This window comes from Cyrtonyx montezumae, unplaced genomic scaffold (genome assembly GCF_038088225.1).
Source record: "Cyrtonyx montezumae isolate F1298 unplaced genomic scaffold, pur_monq_1.0 scaffold_51, whole genome shotgun sequence".
Taxonomy (NCBI): domain Eukaryota; kingdom Metazoa; phylum Chordata; class Aves; order Galliformes; family Odontophoridae; genus Cyrtonyx; species Cyrtonyx montezumae.
In genome coordinates, this window is record NW_027072058.1 from 533,403 (window position 1) to 542,977 (window position 9,575).

The following is a 9,575-nucleotide window of genomic DNA, read 5'->3' on the forward strand; positions in this document are numbered from 1 at the left end:
AAACCCTCACTGCAAGGACCCCCCAGCAGAGCCACCCTGTCCCCTTGGAGGACGTACAACCACAAAGCAGAACTGCTGGAGAACACGAGTTCAAAAGTTAAAGAGGTTTAATGAGTAACACATGCAGTGCTGTTACACGGAGCCCACGGCAGCAATGAGAGCATGGGGGGCACACATGGGCCCCCATCCCAATGCTGGGCCCCACTGCTGGGCTCAGGGCTGTGCACAGCTGAATGTGCACTCAATGAATACCTGAACGAGTTCAATCATCTGTCAAATGACAAGTCAGACCTTCTGCTTTTCTTGGTGGTGATTTGGATGGAAAGGGCAGGTGAGGTAGAAGCAAGCTATTCAGGTGATGGAAACGACCCAGCAGGAAGACGTCTGACAGGCAGGTGCCCATTCACTGTCCAAAGCATGGAGGATTCAGAGGAAAACAGCTCCAGCTCATCAAGCCGCTGGTGAATCCAACCCTGATGCTTCCAGATGTTTCTCTTCTAGATGAGCTTCCAGATGTTTCTCTTCTAGATGAGCTTCTTTCATGCTTCCAGATGCTTCTCTTCTTTTCATTGCATCATTAACGTCTCCGCATCACCAACAGAAGCATACAGTTCAACCAGGGAAAAAAGAAATCTTGAAGAGCTCCTGCAAAAACCCTCTCCCTCTTTCCCAGGCAGGGAAGCAGCGCCCGGGGAAGCTGCTCCATTAGGTTCCCTTCAGTTGTTAAACTGAGCAATTGAGCCTGACAGAGACAGAGCCACGCACCGCACCGCGACTTCGATTCGCCCTTGGAGCAAAAGCATCTCAGAAAAATCACAGGAGGAGGGGGATGACCTACAGCAAGGTGGTCCCCCGAGGTCCCTCATTGCCTTCCAGTTTGATTAAGCCATTAAAAATCAAACGCAGCGATGCCCTGCAGGCTCAGCTCCCATCAGTCACATTCATCTTCCGACTGCACACAGATCCGATCCCAAAACAAGAACGAGGAGCGGTCACATTTTCCCTTCAGAAGTCTGTTCAGAAACTGTCAGTGTGATTCGGAAGACCCACTGACAACCTAATTAGCAGCCTCACTAAACGATGCTACCTGGAAGCGTTTCATTTTTTGGGGCTCCTGTCTAAAGCTCCGCCGGCATCGCCGAGCTCACTGCTCAGATGGAGCCAGGACACTCAGCTCTAATCGAACAGCGGAACGAACACGTGAGCCACAAAACAGAGGGGATCTTGAAAAGGAAAAACTGTGCTTCGTTTTTCAGTTCTAAAAGGACCCTGCTGCTGCCAGCACCTCAGCTCTGCTTCCCACAGCTGGGTTTGTAACTGTGAGGCAGGTTACAACTCTGTCCGAAGGGGACTGAATGGCAGAGAGCTGCTGAGTTTGTCACAGACCAACTGGTCCAGAGGCAAAAAGCAGAACGCAGCAAAACCAGGAACAGACGGCCCTGGGGGGACGACCCCAGCACGGCCAAAGCTTTTCAATTCAAGCAGAGATCAGTGGAAACACAAACAACCCCCGTCAATCAGGAGCGATCTTTGCCCGGAACCCTTTCAACAAAACAACTGATAATTACACCTCCTCACTAAACCCCATCATTTTACAACACGTGTGGAAAGAAGAACAAACTCAAAGCGTTTCATGGTTAAGAAGAAGCTGCAAGTGGGTGCCAATTCCCACCGTGAGCACAGCACTGCTGCACACCCTGGTTGCACACAGGGCATGCAGTGTGAGCACCAGCACAGCTCAGCTGCAGCCCTGCACAGCTCGGGGCAGTTCTGCAGTCTGGCACAGATGTGTGTGCAGAGGAGGAGAGCAAAGATCTCCAGCACTCACCTGTGTTGTCACCTGGGGTGAGTTGCTCACACTGCAGTTCATCTTCCCATACAAGAAGTCATCTCCTTTCCTAAGAGAGCAGGAATATCTCTGTGTCCCTCTTGGGGAACAAATGACACTGCAGTGGGAACCAGTGGCGTGGATGTAAAGCTAAGTGCAGCTTCACATACTTAGGAGCAAAGTTACCAGCAGAAAGTTATTTCTGGTTCCTGAGTGAGCTTTATCCTAAGAGGGAACCTGTCTGACCTGTACCAAACCCATCTGCTCCACCAGATGAACACACACGGCTGCACTGCTGCTTGCTTTACATTCCAGGTGACCTCTGCACAAAGGTGAGTGCACCAGACACACTCTGAACACACCAGGCACATGTTCTGCTGGGACTGCTGAAGCCAACGTGCAGACTGCAGCTGCAGGTCAGCAAAAAGCCATGCCTGCAGCTCCTGACTTGTCCTGCAGTGCTGTCAAAGTCCCCTGCTTGAATGTGAAGCAGCCCCTGGGGCCAGATTGCTCCTGAAATGCAACAGCCACGACAGACCCCAGCCCCTTCAGCAGGTGCTCTCTTTGTGACAACATTTGCAGCTTTCTACACAACAACCAGGAAAACAAAACCAACTTCTGAGAGCCCATTGCTCTGCTGGGATGGGAAGATGCTCAGAGCCACCCCCTTGCGGCCTGGGACACCCAAACATCCCACTATTGCACCCAGAGGAGGTCGGTGCCCCTCCATCAGCCCGTTGGCACCTGCACTGCTCCCTTGGACACCTCTCTGCTCCTATGCACGCAGCCTTCTCCCAACCTGGACTCATTTGGAAACCAGAATGTTTTCAAAACACTCTAAATGCATCAAACCACACGCACACACACACACACACAAAAAAAAGCATCATAAAAACACACTGCCTCCAGAAACCGCACTCCAACCAACGACCAGAGCCAAGTGACAGCACGCTCCAAACCCTCTGTCTGCAATTAGCTAAATGAGGCACCAGACAGCAAACACAGCCGTGTCCTGGCCCCCTGTGAGCGTTGGGGGAGAGCGGATTTCAGGGCCACGCAGCGTGGGCAGCACCGAGTGCTGGGCACAGGGCACTCTGAGTGCAGCACAGACGACACAACAGCACTCAGCAACTCTGCACGACCACTCCCAGCATCTTCCGTGTGTCTTAAAGCCAACCTGAGACGCCTCTTCTATTTGCACGCTGGAAAGCAAGGAGGGAAAGCGCTCGCGGAGGAGCGAGATAAGAGCAGAAGACAAAAAGAGATCCGTGATTAACGCCTTCCACGTCCCCTGGGCAGCCCCGCAGCAGAGCAGCACACGCACACGCTGTCCCCACGTTTACATCGACTGAGAAAACAGAAGGGCGACCACGGTTGCATCGAAGTGCGCATCGGGACATCTGAGCGCGGCTCTCAGCGGAGCGGGCAGCGCCCGAAGAGCCCCGGGGGCAGCGAGGGACGGGCGGGCAGGGGACAGGTGACGGAGGGGGAAGACGGCTGTGCGGGAGGAGGACAGAGGGGACGGGCAGGGGACGGGAGAACGGGCAAGGAACGGCGGGCGGAGGCAGGCAAAGGGCGCAGGGACGGGCAGGGGACAGGGCCGGCCCGCAGCCCGCCGCTGACCCCGGCAGAGGCCGCTGCCCCGCGGGCCGAGCCCGCGCTGCGCTGTCCCCGCGCGGCCGCACCCCCCCGCAGCACGGCCGCAGTCGCCCCTCGAGCGAGGGGGGAACGGAGGGGTGACCCCGCGCGAGGCCGCGGCCATGTCACCGCCTCCGCGAGCGGCCCGCCCCGCCCTCGGGCCCGACGCCGAGGGTCTCCGGGGCCGTGCCGCTGCCCGGTGCCGGGGTCGGGCCCGCACTCACCGGCTCCGCTCCGCTCGGCGCCGCCGCACCGCTGTCGCCTCCCGGCAGCCAGGCCTCCCCCAAGCGCCCGCGGGAGGCGGGGCTCGCTCTGCCGGACGGCCAATCGCAGCCGAGGAGCGGAGGGGCGCGGGAGGTGCCGCGCGCGCTGAGTGGCTGAGCGGCAGCAGACGGGCAGGCGAGGCAGCCAATGGGCGGCAAGAGGGGCGGGCTGCGCTGGAACGGCTGGGAGAGGCAGGGTGCGCCCGGCGCTGCGCGGCGATGAAACGCGCAGATCCCGCGCACCGCTGCCGGGTCCCGCACGGTGGGTGACACGCGCGGCCTCTGCGTCGCACGTGGAAGCGTGCCACGCGTGCCACGCTCGGTTCTAGCGACCCCTGGGGTAGCGCGCGGTGGCTCCGTCCGGGCGTCCCCGGGGCAGCCGCCCGTGCGCAGCCCACGTGCCCCCGTGGGCATCGTGCCACGCTCGGCCTTCAGCTGTGGCCCCGTAGGGCTTTGCCCCACAGCCCTTTCACCCCGATCTGTCCCTTCTCCGTGCCCCAGTCGGGGCTAAAATAGACGGAAAAGGAACGGCAGCCTTCCTGTCTCTATGTAACCCCACATTTGATTTGCTCACAGCACCTCAAGTCCCATCCCAGGCCCACAGTGACACGCAGCCAGGAGTGGGGATGGGTGACACGCTGCTCAGCACCACCAGTCCCCAGCACGGGGCACTCAGGAGCTCAGGGTCTCCTCTGCAGATCTTCCTACTGCTCCACCCCAAAGCAGTGGGGCCCTCCACCAGAGGATCAGGGATATCAGGGTGGGGAAGCGCACAGACACACCACGCTCTTTCCCCACAAGGGAGAGGGGACAGCCAGGCAGCCTCTGTTCACACAAATGCTGCTCGTGGGGTCAGCATTCATGGCCTCTGAAGAGCACAGCTGCCTCTGCAGCCTGCTGATAGCACAGAACTGCAGCAGGAGTTACAAACTCAACACCCAGGCATTCCTGCCCCCTTTTTTCCCCGCCCCAAGTGGCTCCATGAAGAACCAACCCCCCATGCAATTATTTTTTAATGTTTTGTGGGATCAGCACCTCTACGGGAAATACCACATTAGAAAACGTTCACTCGTACAACAGCAGCAGGGCAGAAGGTGCTATCAGCACCCAGCACAGCACAGTAAGTCACAGAAACCACGTGGCTGCAGGCACACAGGCCTTCAGCAGTGACTTCAGAAGCTTTCTGGAAGCTTCTAAGTCCATAGCTGTTTTCAGACCAAGAGGTGCACAGCCTCTCTGTTACAATTACAGCTCTCTAAGGATTCTGGAAAGCACTGCTCTGCTTAGAGACGACCAAAGCGTGGGCTCCCCAGCACAGGCTCCCTGCTGTGTGGTACCACTGCCAGATTGTCCTTGCTTTGAAATTACCATCCTCGCTACCAGACCCAGACTTGCTCATCTCACTGGAACAGAACGTGATCTTTCCTCCTGGAAGCAAACAGCAATGTCCTAAAGCATGTCGTTTTGGGCCACACTATTCAGAATCTTCACCTGATTTTATAAAAAAATGTTAGGTTGGCTGAAAATCCCAAACAAAGACACAACACAGAATATGGCCAGCAATAAAATAAGTTAGTAGAAGAACAGCACAACGGTACAGAACACGTTCACAAATTATGGGATTCCTCCTCATCCATCCCATTACCAGAGCAGGCTGCTAGCTTCCATCAGCACAGAGCAGACAAACCAACCAGAGCCAGCTGCCGTGGTACACACCAACCTCCAGCTCTGCTCCTCCTGCATAGAACAGAGCACATGGTAACAGCCCTCCTGTACACAAGCAGCACACGTAATGCAGGGAGGGGAAAGCAGATCATCTTCAGGCATTAGATGATTCAAGGAATGATTACTATACAGAGCTGATGTGCAGCTTGTGAATGCATAAAGCCATTGCAGCTGTATCTTCCCCCCCAAAAAAGAAAACTTCACTGCAGCCTCACAAGCCAGGCATTTGCTTCAGATATTCCACTTCAGTTGTAACTGCAAATTAATCCATGCCACTTTTGTTCCCCCCCTTCGACTTCACATACACAGATGCCTTTAAGCTCCGTTGCTCAGGGGATGGATGATTCACTGTGCCAAGCTCCCCTTCTGGCCCGTCCACAGCTCTCTGAGCTCCACTTTGCAGCCAAGGTCTCGCAGTGCAGCTTTGGCCACATCATCACAGTCTTTGTGTGTTGCACGAGCTTCTGTTATTAGGTCCTCAGCTCCCATCTCTAAGATGGGCTGAGAATAGTCCCGGCTCCGGGAAACCAGGTTGCGGATCAGCATGCAAGCCTGTTTCTGAGAAAGAGGTAAATGGGAGAGATTAGCACCTGGGCGACCAAATGTGAGATGCAACAGACAGCAACAAACTGTTTTCTAGAAGAATAAAACTCATAGACAAAGCAAGGTTGCTGTTCTACAACGAAGTTTATAAAAGACCACACGCTTCTGTAAGGAATTTGCTGACCTTCCAGCAGCACCCAGACAACGGTCATAGCATCCACCTCGTGGTATTTGTCAAGTAAAGGATAAACAAAGCAGTGAACACAAACAACACCAATCCTGGTTGAATAACCAAGAGGCAAATACCTGTACAGCCACTTCTCGGGGGTGAGCTTTCATAGCCTGAAGAGCTGCCAGAGCCCCTCCACCTTCCATGATGACATTGCAGTTCTCAGGTTTACGCAAAGCTAGCATGCACAGTGCTGCACAGCCTTGCTCACAGATCTACAAGACAAAGAAGAAGGACTCACTGGCTGAAAACACAACAGAAGAACATTTCAAAGCATCCCGAGTTCTGTTTTCCTGTTTGGGGATTTCTTTAATAAACAATAATATTAACAATAGCAATCTATTTAGTTTCTTCCTGAAACATCCTGCTTCTCTGACATGTAAACCAAGTTTCATGTGGTAATTCATAACAGATTTAAAGTAACTTCAGCAGTGGCTGAACTGCAGCCCCAGAGGTATAAAACACTTTCAGTACCAGTCTGATTCATGGATAAGAAAGAAGTATAACATAGATTTGAGTAAACCTTCACATTTACACAGATATGTGCCAAAGCATGCACTTGCCCACTGCCACACGTCTGCTAAAGGTTCAGTGCATTGCTCAGGTTAAGAAAGTAAGTGTAATCATTTAACATACAAACACAGAGCATATTTGCTCTCAGCATCAGCTGTTTACCACACGTCAGAGCAAAGCTGTGGATCGCTCCTGTCTGCAGCACGACAGGACCACTGCATTACACAGCCCAAAGCCCTCTGCTCCCAGCCTCTGTGGGACACCATCAGCAAGCAGTTAGCTGCATACCTGAGGGTTGGCAAGGTGATGGCTTATAGCAAGCACAATAAGGTCAGTCCCACCAGCAGTAACGATGGCATCTTTCACATCGTCATTACCTGCGATCGCTCGGATGGCACTCAGCACCTGCTTCACCACATCCTGCATTCATCAAGGGAAAGAGCAGCTTAGAAAGCAGCAGGAAACGTTTCACAGAGTTTTCAGTCATCCAGAATATTCCCCACCAACTCCACTCAGTTTTAATTCCCAGTTACAAACAACAATACTCTTCTCAGCAACTTGGATGTCAGGTACACTTTCTGGCTAGGCAGAATAACAAGGAACTTGTTAGTCTGGCAGAGGTTTCTTAAGACATTTAAATAAATCAATCCTCTGGAACCTCTTCTAGCTGAATGGTAGAAAACCAGAAGCTCAGCTTTTCTGAGATCAAGCAGAGCTCTGTTTGTTGGATGGGGAGGACAGAAGAAATAACCATGAGTATGGGGCTCAATTACACCACTATTAAGTGACAGAGCACACAAAGAACAAAGCTGCACATGAAGTTTTAAGTAGAGGCAAACGGGATCAACAGTTGGGTTACAGCACCAACTGCACTTAAAATGATGCATTAAGGCCCACTCACAGCCAGGATTTGGGAAAACACAAAAACACAGTTTGCTGCACTATTTTCAGTCCCCCAAGTACACTTTGTACTACTCACTGGATGATCAATGCTGTCAGCCAGGAGAGAGACCATAAAATTTAAGCCCCCAAGGTCGACAATTTCTTGACAGAATTCATTCCTGACAGAGAGGCGAGAAAGGGTGGCACACAGTTCACTGAGAACACTGCAGTTATCTGTGAACGCTGTGAAGGAGACAAGAATGGAAGGAGTATGAGCCAGAAGGCTTGCTAGCAGGTTCAAGGTGTTGTACTTTTCTTCTTTTAAAGAACAAACAAACAAAAAGCAACACATCACCCCAGGAAACAGCTAATCCCACTTAGATCTTACAACAGATTATCACAGATGACATTCTGCTTGCTTTGCATCTAGACAGGGAGAGTTACAAAGCACAGTTTTAAGACAAGCCGTAACAGTTTAACAGTGGTAGGGCGAATTTTACCTTTTGCAGCTTCAATGAGAACCCTTAACCCATCGTTTTCCAACACAATCATCTTGGCATGATCGTGAGCGTGACCAAAGGGCACACGGATGTCATCATCAAACGTCATGATCCTGAGAGCGGATGAGGCCGTTCGGACGACGTCAGCGCTGTCTCCATGCAGGACTATGGCTCCAGTCAGGAGGGGCAGAACCCCCCCCTTCACAAAGTCCTGCCGATTCTGCTCGTGTTTCAGACAGGCATGCCGAATGCATCGGATCCCAGCCAGTGTCATTTCAGCATCCTCTCTATACTCTTTCAGAGTTTGGAGCAGCAGATCCTGGCCAGCGGAGTCAAGTAAGTCTGGCTGCCCATCCAAGATGGCGGACAGAGTATGAAAGGCTTTCAACATTAAATTCCTGTCTCCTGAAGCCAACTGGCAGGCAGAGAATACCACGGGATAGGCACCATTCTGCCCAGCCAGGTAGCGGAAAGCCAGCTGTTCTTTGCACTGATCAGTGAAGACCACCAGCTGCTCAGCCATCTCAGCGAGATCAGAGTCAGCAACAGATCTCCCAAGGGAATCTAAAGTCTGAAAAAAGAAAACAAGATTTACTTTTCAAGAGGAGTTTATTCCAGTCATTATTATAAAGAAGCAAACGTGAATATCTAAATTAAGACACAGCTAAGAAACAGCTGTCTCAAAGAGCAGCATTCGTGCACAAAACCCCTGGAGGAACTCCAAACAGAAGGAGAAGGTGCGTTCTGTGATTCTCAGTCTGTTACTTCAATAAGCAGCTGACCCTCACGGCTAGAAGACCGCACAGAGCTGTAGTCCTACCAGCAAAACTTCGTGCTTTTGCTTTTGACCATTTTCAGAGGCCGGCTGCCGCACAGCTTTGATAATATTGCTTAAATCGACACCTAAAAGGAAAAACAGAAACAAGAATCACGTTAATTACGGGATGTTAAGTGACACTGGTGAAGTCAGCCACAGAAGACACAGAGATGATTGTAACACACAGATCCATGCACAAAGAAACGTTTGTCACCAGAACAGCACTCACCCCAACTTAACACCCATAGGGGAATGAAAAAACGTTCAATTTCATTTACCAAACTGCACTTGGCAGCTTTTCAGCCACAATCCCCCACCAAACCGGGTCACCACCAGCAGCATCCTTCCCCAATTTCACATTCGCTTCGGTGCAGGACGGCAGCAGCCCTCGTCCTGCTGGGCAGGGCGGGTGAGCATACAGTACCTTGCGACTCAAACTGCTGCACCGCGTCCCGCACCGCCTCCTCCGGGTCCATCCCGAACTCGGCGATGTTTTCCTGCACGGCGTCGTCGAAAGTTTCCTGCGCGATGTGTTTGGAGCCCATTGCGGCACCGCCCGCAGCGCTGCGCTGAGCAAAGGCCGCAATGAGCGCGAGGCGGAGCCGCTCTTCCTCGAAACCGAAACCACTCAGCACCG

At 52.8% G+C, this 9,575-nt stretch overlaps 1 protein-coding gene across 1 annotated transcript; it reads right to left on the reverse strand.

The window, feature by feature from the left end:
- Positions 1–5,468: 5,468 nt before the first annotated feature.
- On the reverse strand, positions 5,469–9,491 carry ARMC6 (armadillo repeat containing 6). Its single transcript, XM_065748734.1, has 7 exons — positions 9,363–9,491; positions 8,942–9,024; positions 8,122–8,692; positions 7,719–7,864; positions 7,028–7,159; positions 6,304–6,441; positions 5,469–6,012 (listed from the first exon to the last, which is right to left on the reverse strand). The coding sequence occupies exons 1-7, from the start codon at positions 9,481–9,483 to the stop codon at positions 5,800–5,802; spliced, it is 1,404 nt and encodes a 467-aa protein (XP_065604806.1). The 5' UTR covers positions 9,484–9,491; the 3' UTR covers positions 5,469–5,799.
- Between the last annotated feature and the right edge of the window lie 84 nt (positions 9,492–9,575).

Bases quoted from the DNA above. Each gene is read 5' to 3' on its own strand.
- ARMC6 (XM_065748734.1), bottom strand. From the start codon at position 9,483: ATGGGCTCCAAACACATCGCGCAGGAAACTTTCGACGACGCCGTGCAG. The intron at 7,865-8,121 runs GTAAAATTCGCC...TCTCCTTCACAG, and splicing joins TCTCATTGAAGCTGCAAAAG to CGTTCACAGATAACTGCAGT. The intron at 7,160-7,718 runs GTGAGTAGTACA...TGATGAATGCAG, and splicing joins CTGACAGCATTGATCATCCA to GATGTGGTGAAGCAGGTGCT.